This window comes from Chiloscyllium punctatum, chromosome 17, assembly GCF_047496795.1.
Source record: "Chiloscyllium punctatum isolate Juve2018m chromosome 17, sChiPun1.3, whole genome shotgun sequence".
Taxonomy (NCBI): Eukaryota; Metazoa; Chordata; class Chondrichthyes; order Orectolobiformes; family Hemiscylliidae; genus Chiloscyllium; species Chiloscyllium punctatum.
The window spans coordinates 47,506,183-47,525,158 of NC_092755.1; the positions used below are offsets into that span (position 1 = coordinate 47,506,183).

At 41.3% G+C, this 18,976-nt stretch overlaps 1 protein-coding gene across 2 annotated transcripts in view; it reads right to left on the reverse strand.

Moving 5' to 3' along the window:
* Positions 1 to 8,534: 8,534 nt before the first annotated feature.
* The window catches only part of eif4enif1 (eukaryotic translation initiation factor 4E nuclear import factor 1), a 55,698-nt gene continuing 45,256 nt past the window's right edge, over positions 8,535 to 18,976 (reverse strand). The window contains exons 16-18 of one of the 2 annotated variants that reach the window (XM_072587074.1): positions 16,595 to 16,945; positions 13,147 to 13,332; positions 8,535 to 9,915 (exon numbers count right to left, since the gene is read on the reverse strand). In XM_072587074.1, coding sequence (XP_072443175.1) covers positions 9,710 to 9,915; positions 13,147 to 13,332; positions 16,595 to 16,945 — 743 coding nt within the window. In that variant the 3' untranslated portion in view covers positions 8,535 to 9,709. The remainder of the gene's footprint in view (positions 9,916 to 13,146; positions 13,333 to 16,594; positions 16,946 to 18,976) is intronic. The other variant, XM_072587075.1, reaches the window with a different exon arrangement.

Genomic DNA, 18,976 nt, shown 5'->3' on the forward strand with positions numbered 1-18,976 from the left:
AATAGAGCACACAATTAGGCAAGTAATGTTAAAACAATACAAAGGACCAGTCAAATCACAGCTGGTATGCTCTGAACAGTTTTGGATCTAAGGAAAGAAATACTGACAGTGGAAGCAGTGCCGAAAATCTTACTTAGCTGATACCAAGTTTAAGGGACTATCCTGAGAGAGTGTATAGATTGGGCCTGTACTTACTAGAAACTTCGAATAAAAAGGTGACCTGATTGAAAGGTAAGACTCTTGGAGAACTTACAAACAGGATAGATACAGTAAGGCTATTTCTCAATGTAGAACTGGAGTGTATAATCTCAAAAGGTCACATGCAAGAAGTTTGAGTGTTGACAATCTGTGGAATTCTTTGAAGAGGGCTGTTGAGGCGGTCATTTTAAAACACTTGTTTTGGCCTGGAAATAATAACACCAACAGCACACAATCAATTCCTTTACTGGTTGAGGTCATGATGGTCCCCTCTTAATCTTGAGGTAAGAGACCATTGAGTTAAACTAGCACCAGTCTTCTGAGAAAAGCATCAGCCTTGGGTGACTATGCATGGGGAGAACTCCATGTAGGTTCTCCCCATGTCTGTCTGGATTCCTTCAAGTGTCCCAGTTTTCTCTCACTCACCACAGATATGCCATGCTAACCAGCCAGGTGGTTGAGTCACAGGCAATACAGGATTAGAGGAGGAGGTGGGATGCTCTTTGCAAGCAAAATGCAATATTTATCCAGCTAAAAACTATGAATTCATGCACCTGGTCATCAAGTTGTGTATTGGTGAAAAGACAATATTACAGAAGTGGTGTTACACTCCACATTGATATGAAAAATTGATAGCATATGCACAACAAATCTCACACAACAATCTCATTTTTGACAAACTTAACTTCCCTGCTTCCACTTCAAGTGTCATGTACTTCTACTGTTTGGACAGTGACTGAAATGGGATTCAGGTCAAAGGGGTATGCATACCTCTGGCTATGGGCCTCTGTGGGGTATGTGGAACATTTTGTTTCGATTCTCTTCCAGCCCCCATCCACAACTCTCTCTGATATATCAATGATGTCATCAGTACTGCTTCCCTCGTGTGAAAGTGGAAAAGTTAATTGATTTTGCTTCTAATTTCCACCCTACCCTCACTTCTACCTGGTCTAACTCCCCTCTTGTTTTCCTCAGCAGGTTTCCATTGCTGTAGATAAACTGGCCACTAATATCCACTATAAACCCAGTGACTCCCACAGCTACTTGGACCAAACATTCTCGTACCTTATTTCCTGCAAAGATCCAATTTCATTCTCCCACTTTCTCTATCTCTGTTGTAGGGGTATAAAATTCTTTTTTTTTTTAAAAACACAAACCAGTTGGTTTGCAAATTTTGAAATAAATGACAGTTTGACTGTAAAATGTAAAAAACTTACTGAAGAGTCACTGACTACAGACCGAGGTACAATTGCCAGTGCTGGGCCATGCCCAATTTCATGTGACATGCATAAGAGTGGTTGCAGAGTTGGATTAACTGTTTGCATGCCAAACAACCTTGTTACGGAGGGAAAAGACTTCACGAAAAAGCCTGTGGATTTCAGATGAAGGGTTGTCTACCTGTATATGTTGCAAAGGAAGTCTTAAAGAAGTCCATCTTGCTCAACTGAGGAATTCCTTGCACCATTGTCAACAGGACGCTCAACTGCGTCCAACCCATCTCCCACACTGTGGCCCTCCCTTTGGACTCACCCATGTCCTAGCCCAAATCTCACATACCAGGCCTGGTTATCACCGTTTGCCATTACACACTACCTACTGTTAGCCACAAATAGTCTCTGTTAACAGTTATTCTCTCTTTGGGCTTTATCTGCACCTTTCATTTACTCCTTAAGCCCCTCATCTATCTTCTGCGTGAGGGACAACATTTTCCTTGCTACAAGCAGTTGAGTAAGGGTCTCCGAATTAAAATCAAACACTTCAGACTCTAAGGACTTTTAAATTGCATAGCCCTACTTCTCCCTGTTAAACAGACACATAGTATTAAGTTTTTTATTTAGTAAATGAATTATTTTATTCACAAGACAATCTCAACAATTATCTTCATTTTAATGAACTATAATTTAATCAAAGTGTGATAATTATATGCTAAGAAGAAAAACAATTGAGACCACTGAGAAGTGTTAGAGGAGAGCCTATTTCCCCCCCATGTTTAACCATTTGCCAGAAGTTTGGTTGTTTTCCCCTCTTCCTAGTTCTGTTCAGATCAGAAGTAGGCAGGTTTAGAAGCATTCTATTCCAAATGTTTTGCATTTTAACATCTGATTCTGTATGAACATAAGGGGTAGATAGTTAGCAAGCTTGCAGATAATACTAAAATGGCAGGTGTAGTGGACAGCAAAGAAAACTACCTCAGAGTTCAATGATTTGGAGATGCTGGTGTTGGACTGGGGTGTACAAAGTTAAAAATCACAACAGCAGGTTATAGTCCAACAGGTTTAATTGGAAGCACACTAGCTTTTGGAGCATTGCTCCTTCATCAGGTACCACCTGATGTTGTGATTTTTAGCCTTAGAGTTCAATGGGGTCTTGATCAGATGGGCTGAGGAGTGGCAGATGGAGTTTAACTTAGATAACTAAGGTGCTGCATTTTGGAAAAGCATATCAGAGCAGAACTTGTACACTTGGTCTGATCCTGGGGAGTATTACTGACCAGAGGCCTTGGAGTGCAGATTCATAGTTCCTTGAAAGTGGAGTTGCAGGTAGGTAGATAGAAAAGACAGTAAAGAATGTATTTGGTATGCTTTTCTTTATTGGCAGAGTATAGGAGTTGGGAGGTCAAATTGCAGCTGTACAGGACATTGGTAAGGTGACTTTTAGAATATTGTATGCAATTCTGGTCTCCTTCCCATCAGAAGGACTTTGCAAAACCTGAAAGGATTCAGAAAAGACTTACAAGGATGTTGCCAGGGTTGGAGGATTTGATTAGGCTGGGGCTGTTTTCCCTGAAGTGTCAGAGACTGAGGGGTGACCTTAGAGGTTTGTGAAAATCATGAGCGGCATGGATAGGATAAATAGATGAAAGTATTTTCCTGGGATGGGAGTCCAGAACTAGACAACATAGGTTTAAGGTGAGAGGAAAGATATAAAACTGATGTGAGGGGCAACCTTTTCACCCAGAGGATGGTACATGGGTGGAATGAGCTGCCAGAGGAAGTGGTGGAGGCTAGTACAATTAGAACATTTAAAAAAAAGGGATAGAGATGGGTATAGGAATATGAAAGACTTAAAGGGATATGGGCCAAGTGCTGGCAAATGTGACTGGTTAGGTTAGGATATCTGGTCAGCATAGACAAGTTGGAGTAAAGGGTCTTTTACTGTGCTTTACAATCTATGATTCTATGACTTGAAATGTTAACTGATTTTTCCTTCAGATGCTGTCTGATTGACATGCAGCATCTGTAATTCTTCCAGTTATGGAAAGAACCATAATGTTTAATGGAATTGAATGTCAATACTGTCCACTACTATTGAACAATACCATAAGCAAGTACAAAATAAAACTTGCTAATGGGTTAGGGGTCTCTTTCCATTGAATCATCTTGCAATTGAATGTTTTGGGTTCACCTTGTGAAAAATCCAGATAGACTTCAGTGCAGCAGGGAGCTAGTGGTATCAAGAAAATGTCTGAACCCCAAGTAATGAGATCTTAGCAGGGAAATCACAATTTTAGTCACACACATCAGAGCTGCTTATTAGGTATGTGGAATTGTCTGCTGTTCCTGCAGATAGGAAGATATTCATGTAGGAAGTGTAAGTATTAGGATATGCAAAAGGTATTAATGTAGAACTTCATATTCACCCTATTTCAGTATACCAATACTAGATTTTGTGGGAGAGCATGTGCAAATTGAAATTACATTTAACTGTGGCAGTTGTGCAATACTCCTTACCAAGCTCAGCCATAGAACAGCACAACAAAGCCCTTTGGTCCTTTATGTTATGCCAGCCTTTAATCCTAAAATCAGACTAACCTACATACTCTTCATTCTATCTTCCATGTGCTTACCTGAGTTATTTAATGTCCCAAATGTATCTGACTACTACCACCATCACTGAAGAACCTACCTCTGGAGGAAGGTTTAGGGGAGATGTTAATCACCTTAAAATTATGCCTCGTGATAGCCATTTCCACCATGGGGAAAAAAAAAGTCTCTAGCTATCCACTATGCTTATCTTGTACACTTCTAATGAAGTCACCCCTCATTCTTCTTCACTTCAATGAGAAAAGTCCTACCTCCCTCAACCTTTTGTAAGGCATGCCCTTCAGCCCAGGCAGCATCCTGGTAAATCCTCTCTGAAGCTTCTAATTCCTCCCTATAAATGTGAGCAGAACTGAACAATACTCCAAGTGTGGTCTAACCAGGGGTGTATATATAGCTGCAGCATAACCTTGTAGTTCTTAAACTTAATCCCCTTGCTTTTGAAAGCCAACACACCATACACCTTAATAACTTTATCAACTTGGGTGGCAACTTTGACATAGACCAAAGATCTCTTTTCCTTCATACTGCCAAGAACCCTGTCTTTAACCCAGTATTCTGCATTCAAATTTGACCTTCCAAAAATGAATGACTTCACACTTTTGCAGGTCCAACTCCATCTGCTACTCGTCAACCCAGTTCTGCATCCTGTCAATGTCTTGTTGAAACCTACAAAGCTCTCCACAACTCCACCAACCTTCATATTAAATCAAAAACTTATCCACCCTTCCACTTCCTCAAAGTCCTTTAGATAAATCACAAATCAGAAGTCCCAAAACCAATCCCTGACAAGCACCACTGGTCACCAAGCTCCAGGCTGAATATAGGCCAGCCAATTCTGTATTCAGATAGCCTAATTTTACTGTATCCCATGCCTCCTTGCTGAGTGAACCTACCATGAGGAACTTTATCAAGCACCTTGCTAAAGTTGATATACACCACATCCACTGCTCTACCTTCAATGTGCATGTCACATCCTCAAAAGAATTCAATAAGGCTGAGGCATGACCTGCCCTTCAATCAGCACTGCTTTGTATCTCTAATCAAAACTATGGTTTCCCATGTAATAAATCTTGGGTCAGAATCATCCCCAATAAATTTGCCCACCGCAGACATAAGACTGACTGGTCTAATTCTCAGGATTCTCATTTTTTTTTTGAACAAGGGAATAAAATTTGTCACTCTCCAATCATCTGGTACTACTCCAATGGAGACAACAATGATCACCGAAGGTGCAGTAATCTCTTCTCCCTTCCTGTATCAACTTTGGGTCGATCCCATCTGGGATGTCCTCACAAATGGGAAGGTCCCTCCCAGTAGTAATACTGAAGCAAAGTATTCACCAAGGACCTCCCCCACCTCCACCTCAAAGTGCAAGTTCCCTCCACTATCCCAGTGTTGTGAAGAACAAAGGGTAGGACCAGAGTGTAATGTGTTTTCCTTAATCCTACCCACTAAAGCTTTTTCATGCCCCCTTCTAGCTCTCCTCAGTCCGTTCAGTTCCTTTGTCTGCTTTGCAACTCTCTAAAGGCCCATCAGATCCTTTCCCCCTCAAGCAAGCTTCCTTCTTCCTCTTGACTAGATGCGCCACATTCCTTGTAACCCATGGTTCCATCATCCTAATATCCCTTCCTTACCTCAGTGATTCAAACCAGTCCAGCACCATCAGTAAGTGCTCCCTTAACAACCCCCACATTTCTGTTGTACATTTCCCAGAGAACGTCTGTTCAATTTAAGAATCCCAGTACCCACCCCTCTCCCAATTAAATACTTTCCCATACCATCTGCTCCTATCCCTCTCCATGAGAGGTGGCCATGGAGTTGTGATCACAATCAAAATGGTACCTGTAAAACTGGTAACAACTGCTTCAGTGATCTGTGTTTTGGAATTTAGAGTCCTAGAATCAGATGCATAGCACAGAAACAGACCCTTCAGTCCAACTCATCCAACCCAATCTAGTCCCACCTACCAGCATCCAGACCATATCCCTCCCTATTCATATATCCATCCTCTTGCCTTTTAAAATTTTGCCATTGTACTAGCCTCCACCATTTCCTCTGGCAGCTCATTCCATACACATACCATCCTGTGAGAAAGTTGCCCCTTGGGTCTTTTTTTAAGAACATTTCCCTCCCCCTAAGCCTATCCCCTCTAGATCTGGACTCCCCCACTCCAGGAAAAAGACTGTATTTATCCTACCCATGTCCCTCAATTTTGTAAACCTCGAGAAAGTCACCCCTCTGCCTTTGAAGCTCCAGGGAAGACAGCCCCAGCGTGTTCAGCCTCTCACATAGCACAGGGTTGGGGGATTGGAGCTAAATTACCCATAGTGTTAGGTGAAGGGGTAAATGTAGGGGAATGGTCGGTGTGGACTTGTTGGGCCAAAGGGCCTGTTTCCACATTGAGTAATCGAATCCTTGTAAATCTTTTCTGAACCCTTTCAAGTTTCATGACATCTTGGTAATAGCAAGGAGATCAGAATTGCACACAATATTCAACAGTGGCCTAACCAAAGTGTCCTGTACAGCTACATGATCTCTAAACTCCTATACTCAATAGTCTGACCAATAAAGGAAAAACATGCCAAACACCTTCACTATCGTATCTCCATGCGACTTCACTTTCAAGGAGCTATGAACCTGCACTCCCAAGGTCTTTGTTCAGCAACAGCCCCTAGGACCTTACCATTAAAAATAAAGTGTATACATCCTGCTAAGATTTGCTTTCCTAAAATGCATCACCTCACATTTATCCAAATTAAACTCAATCTGCCACTTCTCAGCCCATTGGCTCATCTGATCAAGATCCAGTTGTATTCTGAGGTAATCATCTTCACTGTTGACTACATCTCCAATTTTGATGTCATCTGCAAACTTACTAACTATACCTCCTATGTTCATATCAAATCATTTACATAAATGAAAAGTAAAGTAGAGGACCCAGCACTGATCCTTGTGGCACTCCACTGGTCACAGGCCTCCAGTCTGAAAAACAACCCTCCACCACCACCCTCTCTACCTTTGGATAGAGAATGGCTCAAATAGCTAGTTCTCCCTGTATTCCATGAGATCTAACCAGTCTTCCATGGGGAACCTTGTTGAATGCGTTACTGAAGTCCATTAGATCATATCTACCACTCTGCCCTCATCAATCCCCTTTATTACTTCAATAAATCAAGTTTGAGAGACATGATTTCCCACGCACAAAGCCATGTTGACTATCCCTAATCAGTCCTTGCCTTTCCAAATACATGTACATTCTGTCCCTCAGGATTCCATCCAACAAATTGCCCACCACCATCAGACTCACCAGTCTATAGTTCCCTTGCTTGTCCTTACCACCTTAAACAGTGGCACCACATTAGCCAACCTGCAGTCTTGTGGCACCTCATCTGTGACTATTGATGACAAATCTCAGCAAGAAGCCCAGCAATTACTTCCCTAGCTTCCCAGAGTTCTGGTACACCTGATCAGGTCCTGGGGATTTATCCACTTATGCATTAAGACATCCAGCACTGTCTTCTGTAATCTGGACATTTTGCAAGATGTCACCATCTATTTCCCTCCATTTTATATCTTCCATGTTCTTATCCACAATAAATACTGATGCAAAATACTAATTAGTATCTCCTGCAGCTCCACACAAAGGCCACCTTGCTGATCTTTGAGGGCCCCTATTCTCTTCCTAGTTACCCTTTTGTCCTTCATGTATTGTAAAAACCCTTTGGATTCTCCTTAATTCTATTTGCCAAAAGGTTCTCACGTCCCCTTTTGGCCTTACTGATTTCCCTTAGTACAAAGGCAGTAGGAGTATGCTTAAGAATTCACTATCATGTCAGGTATAGACAGATGCTTCCTTCTTTTTCTTAACCAAACTCAAGTTCTCCACTCGATCAGCATTCCTACACCTACCAGCCTTTCCTTTCACTCCGACAGGAATATACTGTCTCTGGACGGATCTCATTTCTGAAGGCTTCCCATTTTCCAGCCGTCCCTTTACCTGCAAACATCTGCCCCCAATCAGCTTGAAAGTTTTGCCTAATACCATCAAAACTAACCCTTCTCCAATTTAGAAATTCAGCTTTTAGATCTGGTCTATCCTTTTCCATCACTATTTTAAGTCTAATAGGATTATGGTCACTGCCCCCCCCCCCCCCCACAAAAGTGCTCCCCCACTGACACCTCAGTCACCTGCCCTGCCTTATTTCAAGAGTAGGTCAGGTTTTGCACCTTCTCTAGTAGGTACATCCACAGACTGAATCAGAAAATTGTCTTGTACACACAAATTCCTCTCCATCTAAACCCTTAACACTATGGCAGTCAAAGTCTAATGTTTGGAAAGTTAAAATCCCCTACCACAACCACCCTATTATTTTTAGGGATAGTTGAGATCTCCTTATAAATTTGTTTTTCAAGTTCCCTCTATTAGTGGGTCTATAATAGAATTAAACTTATTGGGATTCTAGGTTTAGTGCAGAATTTCTGGCATGCAATTTAAAGATTAAGACAAAAACATGGAGAGGTGAAATTTTATTTTCTTCATTTGTAAATCAATTTGTGCTTTCCTTTCCCTAAAACAGTAAATTCCAGAAAAGTCACAGGTCTTTTTGAACAGTACAAAGCAATGTTCTTCAGTGTAATGAAGGGGTTCTACATCAAATTGGATAGGAAGGGCAAGGGGATACCATGGGACAAAAATGAAAGCATATCAGCCACAGAACAAAGGCACACAAAATAAAGGTATTCAGTAAATGAGCACAAAAGAGGCAACAGTGTCCATACTGGTGCTGTGGGGTCTAGCACCCTCTACTGGCAAGCAACTGTCAGATTCCAGGGCCCTCAAAAGAAAAAAGGTGGTAACTGAAACGACCCAACACGGTCCCTTTTGTGGACATTAGGATCAAGTGGGTAGAGTTGGAAAGCTTCACACTGAAACAAAAGTTCCCAGCCCAGATTTAGGTTTAGTCTCTTGTCTCACCTAGTTTCTCACACCCCAAAAAAAAACCAAAAAATACATAGTCTCTTTGCCTTTTCCTGCTTCCAGTATTAAAAGGAATTAGTATATACACAAACACTCCCAGGTACAGCGACACCTGCTTAGTTCCTACCTACTGGTCACTACCAACAGACTTTAGGAACCACGTAGTGCATTGGAAATTAAAATTCCCACACAATCTTTCATGCTGCAAAAAGAAAAAAAACTTACAAAATATATTTCAAAACTGGAACACAAGTGTCATTACATTTGTCCTTCCAGCAGCATTTATATACAAAGTCAGCCACTGCAGATGCTTATGTACAGATGTAAGCAGTGTTATTTTACACAAGTTCCTGTACACAAGGGTCTATACAATTTTTATGGTGACTTATATGGTTTGTAAAATCCCCCAAAACCCTTTTTGGTTGCATTTTCACTGGAAAGTGAAGTGCTCACTGGGTTCTCTTAAAAAAGGTGTAATGCAGGCAATTGCCCCAAAGAACTTGCTGCCATGTTTCACTGGCACAGTTGAGTTATAACCCCAGGTGGCAGTGTTTAAGTAGTCATGTTCCTATGGTCAGTTAGGAAGTCAAACAGGGACCAAGAAACAACACTGGGGCAACAAAACAAAAAAACGTCAAGGACACCCTCATACTTGGACACCTGCAGGTACCTTCGTAAAACTGTTGCACCAAATGTGTTACATGGCATACTATTGATGGAGCTCAAGTTCATCTACACTTATCACTTTGCTTGGCATAGATGGTAATGGTTGCTGAAGTACATCATTGCCAAACCACTTGGAAAGATTAACTGGAGATCCACTTCTATGATGCAGGGGTCTCAGGGTGGAAGTCTGTTGATTCAGATGCAGGTGGGCTCCAGGGCCTTGGCCACCTGCACTGGGAGATTGCAGCACTGAAGTGAAAAAAAAACAGAAGAGACTTTAAGTTTCATAAGTACTAGTTCAATAACAGATCCTAGAAATGGGATCATTTCACAAGCAAACTACATCACCATTTCATATGCAGGTACTGAAGTATTTAACTTTTATAGCAGAGATATACTGTATGAGGTGGTGTATGAAGTGTTAAGCCATTATACCTCTTGTCAATAAACATTACATACTTTAGGAGTACAGGGACAAAGTGGTCAAGTGGCAACTCAGCAAATTAAGTGGGGTGAGAAAGTGATTTTCCAGACAAGAGATTGACTGACTTCACGTTTTTGTAAGAAACAAAAAGTTATATACCCTTGATGGACACTATTGGAGGAATTGCAGGAGGGAAAAAAATGACACTGACATTCAATTTTTAATGTTAAATTTCCTTTGCAATGCTCTGATGCTCTTCACTCCCAAGCCCCAGAGCCCATTTCTCTTGAAAGGCTTGTACCATGGTGGTAAACACCCAAAGTTATCCTCCCACTACATCCAAGGTGAGGGGATCATCATTGAAAGGAGCATACCAAGAAATCAAATTCACACCTGCTGGCATTTATTTTAATTTAACTTGTTAGTCTTGACAGCTGTTGTCTATTGCTTTGCAAAGGATCTTTCCAGACCCAATGACGACTCCAGCAATCCAGGAGTCAGGAAGCCCAGGTTAAAAGTCCAAGATTCAAGATCCATCTCCTCTAGAAAACAGTCGAAGAGATGTACAGCATGGAAACAGACCCTTCAGTCCAATGTGTGCATGCCAACCAGCTATCCTAAATTACTCTAGTCCCATATCCCTCAAATCCTTCTTGTTCATATACCCATCCACATGCCTTTTAAATGTTGCAATTGTACCAACCTCCACCACTTCCTCTGGCAGCCCATTCTACACATGCACCACCCTCTGCATGAAAGTTGCCTCTTGGGCCCCTTTTATATCTATACCATCTCACCCTAAACCTATGCCCTCTAGTTCTAGACTCTCCCACCCCTGCAAAGAGACTTGGCTATTCACCCTATCCATGCCCCTCATGATTTTATAAACCTTTAAGGTAATCCCTCAGCCTCCGACACTCCAAGGAAAACAGCCTCAGCCCATTCAGCTGCACCCTATAGCTCAATCTGTAGTAATATTTGAACAGTTGATTAGAAGGTTTGACAGGTGGGTTGCTGTTCTACAGAGACAGCTTGAACAGTTCACAATGCATCACTTGATTTGTACAGCAACCTTTTGGTCCTAGGTCTGGAATTTCAAAACTGGGAACCAACTGTTTTGGTTTGGGGTGGGGGTGGGGGGAAATTGGGGTGAAAAAAAAGAGACAAAAAGAAGAAGAAAAAAAAAGTTACAAACACAAATTTTTAAAATTCAAAATTTTTTTTATAATTGAGCTGTGTTTTCTTCTGCTGAAATTTTTAAAAATTTGATGATTTGAATTGACAATTCAAGTACTAACAAGCCATTTAGGGCAATTGGAAATAGCCAAGTATGAGCCTTACCAGCAGCACCCAACTCCTTGGAATAAGAAAAAAAAAATCTGATCAGTTCAGTTCCTCTCACAAACCAGTTTTAGTGGGTAAAATGAGAACAATGGAATGGACTATCTTGACCAAAATATCCTTTGATGATTTTAATCTTGTTTGAGCTCAAAATGAACTTGTGATCCCATACACAGCCCACTGACCTATCATAAATGCTGTCAACGTCCACTGATTATAGTAAAATCCAACCGAGTTAGTTAGTTACTTTGTTCCAGGAAGAAAGTCTGATTTCCTTAACTGGTCTGGGCTTCAGTGGTTGATTTAACACCTTCTGAAGTGACCTAGCAAGCCACTCAGCTGGGAGCAACTAGGGATGAACAAAATCAATTATGCCCATGTCCCAAAAGAAACCCACTTCAGATGGAAAAATTGATCCCAGGATTTTTGAACACCCATTCTAATTCTTTTGCCGTAGGTGGTTGATTGGAATGCAAGGGGGTTTCCTTTGCATAGCTGTATATTAGATGTAAAAACAGAGGCCAACTTCAGTATGAAACCTCATGGTCAGTGTTCTTGAGAAGTGATATTTCTTAGTGACAAACTGGACCATCTTCTACCTTGCTTAAATTGGAGGTCCAGAGTTGTTCATACTCTGCCTGATTTCAGTCACCCAGTAGATCTACTTGAGACAGGGAGCTTGAGATTCATTTAAAGAGTCCAATTCTTATTTTCAAAAATCACTCCAAAGCCTTACCTTTCCTGTCTCAATACCTCCAGCCACAGCCTCAGATCACTTCTGGCTGGAAGGGGAAACATCATTCAATGATCAGTGGCAAAGCAGCACTCACCCTCAAGAAAATTGCTCATAAGTTCAACATTCTGCATCATGCCTTCTCTGGCATGATTTTGGGTCTGGTGTCAATTCAAAAGCAATGTCTTGTATGCAACAGTACAGCAAATTCATATCCTTAATTTTTTCTGGTACTGAAGTGTTTTACATTAAAATGTCCTTCAAACCAAGTGATTGCATTAGCAAGAAACTAATTCAAGGGCAAAAAATTAGCAGTAAATTCTAACCTTCATACACTTAAGACTCACCTGTAACTATACTTAAATGGGATTACTGAGTTTTAAAAGCCTGAAGCAGTTATTAAACCGATTTTCCATTCATTGTATTCAGAAGGTAGTAATGCCTTGACAGCACACTGGAGTCAATGAAGTCCAGAAGTTATGTCTGTATTTGCTGAACAGCTTTGAATTACTGACTCCTGATGTTGCAGGATGAGTTTTGCTGGTTCAAATGAACCATGGCTTTTAATAGCTAAATGCTGACTGAGCAGATAATTTATTACTTGGGAAATGGCCAGTGCCACAGACAACTGCTGACACCCCAAAAGGAATGCACCAGCCTGGGGAATTGACAGTGTATACAGTGCTCTCAACTCATTTTGATTGCTACTGAATATGAAAATCCATTGTCAATTTCTTCACCCTCCCCTCCAATCCTCCTCTGCAGTCCAAAGGAGTACCATTGCATTCCTATTACTACAAATATCTTAATCCTGCCAAACCACTTACCAGAGGTCCCAGAATGGAAACAGAAGCCATTCTAGAGACAAAAACTCAAACATGGCCAAGAGGGAAACTCAGTTTGTTTCAATTAAAACAAATTTGCAAAAAAGTGCATATCCAGGAGGTTTGAAGCCTCAAGGCAAGTGTGAAATACTCATTACCTTGTCTGATCATGGCCAGGTGCTGTAAAGGTGTTGCAGAAGCCTGAATTTGTGTCGTGGAGAGTGCAGCACGAGGATTTAGAAGAGGAAGACCACTTGTTGGAAGAGGGTAGAATGTCTGCCCAAGCAGGGTTGGAGGGAGGCTTTGCAAATGTGACAGATCCATGCCTGATGGAAACATACCTGCTGGGGAGATGAAGAAATAGTTTAAAAAGTTTCAGTCACTAGTAGAGTTACATTGAGTATAGTCTGGAGGGTTTACTGGAGATCTCTTGTAAAAATAAACAGCAACAAGCTGCATTTAGAGAGTTACATACTGACATTTAGGGGTGAAGAGTTGATCTCGATCTAGATTTATGCAAGTTAAAAGTTTTGGAAAATGGAGATCAATCAAAACTGTTGTTTAGCCTGTACCAGTTAGGTGCCTCAAAAAAGAACTGGGAGCTGTCAGACAGCCGGTTTCATCACCAATTACAGCACTTGAAATTTGAGATGGGCAGTCTCTCACATGCACAAAATTATACAAACATTTAGTACTCTGCTCACAATGGCTCTTACTGACTCAGCCGGTTTCAAGTTTGATGAGCTGCACCCATGTCTTTTGCTGAAATTTAATTCCTTCCTTTAGGGTCTTGAAATGAGCACAGCCTAAAGCCAAAACTCAATATCAACCCTCCTCTACGTATACAATTGGGGCCACAATAACTCTGCATCTTGTAGTTTGCAAGTCAGAAATATTGTGACTGCAAGAACCATCATTAACAACAAGGTCATTCAGCTCATTGAGTCTACACCAACTCTTCAAAGCAGTCAAGTCAATGCTATTGCCTGCTTAATCTTGTGGCCTGAAATTTGGTCATTCACATACTAGTTAATTGGTGCTTCAAGGCAATTTCCTTTGGAAAATTTGATCCCACCTTCATTAAGGAAATAGCTCCAAGTCATTGCTACATTGGTTGAACTCTAGCTTTTCCTTCATTTCAGTCTCTCTACAGAACTTCAAAATGTGTTCAAGTTTCATACCAATAGGAACAGATCTTAATTACTATTTTAATATGGCAATGTTCATAAAGTTCTTCACTTTAAGGAAAGCCACCTCAGCTTTTCCAATTAACTTGCACCAAAACCCCACATCTGTGAAATGATTAAGTTTCCTCTGCACCCTCAACAAAACTTTAAGAATGCAAGTAAAGTGTAGTGAACAGCACTGGACACAATTAAAATTGTGCTAGAGCTAGAAAAGGTTAAAATCGACGTTTCAGGCACTTTCATTCCTGATAAAGGGCTTTTGCCCAAAACATCAAATTTTCCTCCTCCTCAGATGCTGCCTGACACCTGCTGTGCTTTTCCAGCACCACACTCCAATCTCCAGCATCTGCAGTACTCACTTTCACCTTAAGGGTCAGCACAGTTTCCTGCTTTTATACTCTAGCTCAACATCACTTATGCTTCGTCACCAACTGTCCTACCACTTTCAAAGAGATTGGTGCTGGACACTTTACCATGGTCAAATCAAATTACCCCTCCCCCTTCTGCTGTAAAACAGTTACTAATTTTATTTTCCACATCCTTATAGCTTCAGGTAGTCCAAATCATACTCACTGCTTCCTTGTCCAACACATTAAAATTATACTGTAAAAATACACAATTCTGAGGCCCACCAAAAAAGTAGTGACTCACTTTTCATCATACATTTGGACAGACTCTTCTACCCAATGAACCTCAAGTGTTAACCAAACAAGTCTTTGTTGTTAGCTGCCTGAAAATCCACAAACTTTCAAATCATTCACTAAAAGAAATTCATGGCTCACTAAATCTCTAAGAAACCCTGATGGTTTCCAAAACTACTCACTGAATGGCTTGTATCTGGCAGGACTAGCCTACAATGCACTTGCTTAAAGTGATAGTGTGCCTGCCAGCCAGCCTGCCCTTCCCTCCCCAGATGCAATCTTTACTGTTGCTTGACAATACTTAATCACTAACTGACTAGCAGTTCCAGAAGCCCAACTTAGTCCTTTGAGAATACTGGGCTATGGGACAGCTGGTGGAATTCAAACATCAACTCAAAAAAAAAAGTGAACGACAGCCAGTCTCCATAATGGCAACCATGAAACAGATTAAAAACTAACTCAAAATGTTCGTTTGGGAAAAAAGTTGCCATTACTGGTTTGACATGCACAAACCTCCAACCAAACAGCAGCGAATGACTGAACTGGCCTCAAAAACAGTAAAAGTGAGCCACTCAGATGTGCCAAACCATTAATAAGAGGTCAAACCAGACGACCAGTTATTCAAAGACCACCAGGTAATGAGGCAAATTAGGATTGACAGTTAAAATTCTAGATTAGATTAAAAAAAAAAGGAACAGTGAATGTTGGAAATCAAACAAAAGCAGAAATTGCACAGCAAGTCTGGCTGCACCTAGAGGGAGAAATCAGTCAAACAATTGTCACTGGACCCCAAATATTAACAGATTTCTCTCCAGAGAGCTTTCCCAGCAATTTCTGCTTTTGTGAACAAAATTATGGCTTCACCTTTAAGCAAACATCAAGTGGTCTTGAATAAGACCCTTGCCACCTCTTACAATCCAATTCATATTTACAGAAGAGGTGTTCACTTATGTTAACTATCATTCTCATGCTCTCTTCCAGTTTGGCGTTCCTCGGGGGTGGGGGGGGGGGGGGAAAAGAGGAGGGGAAAAGAGAGGAAAGAAGAAGGGAAAAAAAAAGAGAGGGAGGAGACCTGGTTCTCACTCAAATCCATCTGATACAGAATTATTAGTTGAAAAATCGTACATATATAAAAATGGTGCCTAGTGTTTTTGGTGTCTCTAAAAAAATGTTCACCATTGATAAAATGTACCTAGCCAATAACTGAAGCATCTCAAAAGACCATTGGTCCCACTTGCTTTTTGTGGGATTGTTTGCTTCAATTTGACAATGGTTAGATCCATCCCACCACACTGAAATGAGTTCTCTTCCTGTTCACATCCTCTATCTTGGGATGATCCTCGTTCAGCACTGCAAGTTTAAGCCTTCAAAAGATTCAGTGATCACTTGTGCATGTCCCCCACACAAATCCTTGGTTCAATAAAAAGTGTTTGCTAAGCACCAGACTTGTTCTAGCTGAACATTCATATTCTTGGTTATTAGAGATCCTCAAGGGCTAGAGAGCCATTGAAAGAAAAAAAAAAGCCGCCAGTTCAGTAGTTTCTGTCTTTGGTACAGGACAAAGACACTTAAGTTTTAAAGAGATGGATTCTAAATTTGTATAAGACATGCTCCCAACTCTTGCTTAATGCAGTGAGTGAAAACTTCAAGAGTACAGATTTTCCTCATCTCTCGTGTCCTGGTCAATGGTGGATCCTCTCATTGAACTCAAATTTAGAAAATAGGATTACATGTCCCTGATTCTAGTCCAAGATTAAAGTACTGAATTGCTCACTCACCTGTATGTAGCAGTGCTGGATGTAACTGTTGTGGTGACACTCCTTGTGCCAGCATCCTCTGAACTACACTTGGTGGTAAGTGAGGAGGAGACTGGCGCACAAGTGGAACATGTGACATAATGGGTACAGGACAAATAGGTCGCGGGAAAGGGGATCCAGGAACTGGAGAAGCTCTGGTAGGAGGAGTTTTCCTTCCTGTGGATCTAGGCCTGTAGTCTTGGTCTTTGGTAAAACGCATCTGGTTTAACTGGGGAGTTGTACAAGCTGATCTGTGATAAGTCGATCTTGTTCCTCCAATAGGGGATGTCCCTCTGTCCGTGTTTTCCAATGGAGAGCCAGGAGACAGATGATCTGCAGGAGCCAGTGCAGTATTAAAACATTAGGCCCACAATGCTCAAAATTATGTTCCATCAAGAACTGATCTACTGTTTGGCTTTTATTCTGAGGGAGGGGCGGGGGAAAAAGGAGGTGGTGGAGAAGAGAGGTTTGCGAGTGTATGTGGAAATTTTGTACACACAAATGGTGTGAAGCCGGAGGATTGACTGCATCTTCTGCAGGCCAGCATAAAATCAGCACAGACAAAAAAAAGTTAGATTAAGGGCCATTAGGGGAATCAGGTGGAAGCTTACAACACTTCAGTACTTTGATGGAAGAGGAGTTTGCCAAAATAGTTGGTAGAAGTAGAGATAACAGAAGGATGATTCCAGAAGCAGCTATGCTGAGAACAGAAATCAGTGGTCTAGATGTCTTGAATCACCAGTTGCTTACGAAGGAAGTGAGTGAAGCTAGGAGGATGGCTTGCCACAATCTATTTTTCATCAGTTATTAGAGATGTGCAAGGGCAGCAAAAACACGTCACCCTCTTGAAAAGAAATAAAGGAAATGGGCATTTCTGGTAACAGGCTAGTCAATTAATCTGGAAAAACTTATCCTGGTGAAAGTTAGGAGGTCAATGAATTTATAAGACATTGCTAGGTAAATCTTTTATTCACTCAGTTGAACTTCATCAAGTCTTAGAAAGTGGAAGTAAAAGTGATACTGTTGTCCAGGTCAAAAAGGATTGAGACAGATTTGTAAGCAATAACAAAAAAAGGAAATCAAGTGCCGGGGAAGAGGCAGGGAATTAGTATTTAGGGTTATCAGTTTAGCTACGAGTTTATTGAATAGTGGAGCAGACTCAAATGGGCTGAAAAAGGTTTGTTTTTACTCTGGTTTCTACATGGTCTGATTGTCCCTTAAAAACAAGCCAAATGGACCAGGAGACTTCATGTCAATATTGATTAAAATGGCAACAAGGTTAGGAAATAATTATTTGTAGCAATTGGTAGGCAATGTTTCTTAAATGTGTAGGCTAGGAATATTAGAACATTTCAACATTTGCCAATGATACCAAATGAAGGAACAGTGGTAACATAAAACGCTAATAGACAATAGACGCAGGAGTAGGCCATTCAGCCCTTCGAGCCTGCACCGCCATTCAGTATGATCATGGCTGATCATTCCCAATCAGTATCCTGTTCCAGCCTTATCTCCATAACCCTTGACTCCACTATCTTTAAGAGCTCTATCCAATTCTTTCTTAAATGAATCCAGAGACTGGGCCTCCACTGCCCTCTGGGGCAGAGCATTCCACACAGCCACCACTCTCTGGGTGAAGAAGTTTCTCCTCATCTCTGTCCTAAATGGTCTACCCCGTATTTTTAAGTTGTGTCCTCTGGTTCGGCACTCCCCCATCAGCGGAAATATGTTTCCTCCTGCCGGAGTGTCCAATCCTTTCATAATCCTATACGTTTCAATCAGATCCCCTCTCAGTCTTCTAAACTCAAGGGTATACAAGCCCAGTCGCTTCAGTCTTTCCGTGTAAGGCAATCGTGCCATTCCAGGAATTGACCTCGTGAACCTACGCTGCACTCCCTCAATAGCCAGAATGTCTTTCCTCAAATTTGGAGGCCAGAACTGTACACAGTACTCCAGGTGTGGTCTCACCAGGGCCCTGTACAGCTGCAGAAGCACCTCTTTGCTTCTATATTCAATCCCTCTTGTTATGAAGGCCAGCATGCTATTAGCCTTCTTCACGACCTGCTGTACCTGCATGCTTGCCTTCATTGACTGGTGGACAAGAACACCCAGATCTCTCTGAACAGCCCCTTTACCTAATTTGATACCATTGAGGTAGTAATCTGCCTTCCTGTTCTTGCCACCAAAGTGGCTAACCAGACATTTATCCACATTAAACTGCATCTGCCATGCATCTGCCCACTCACCTAACTTGTCCAGGTCACCCTGTAATCTCCTAACATCCTCATCACATTTCACCCTACCACCCAGCTTTGTATCATCAGCAAATTTGCTAATGTTATTGCTGATACCATCTTTTATATC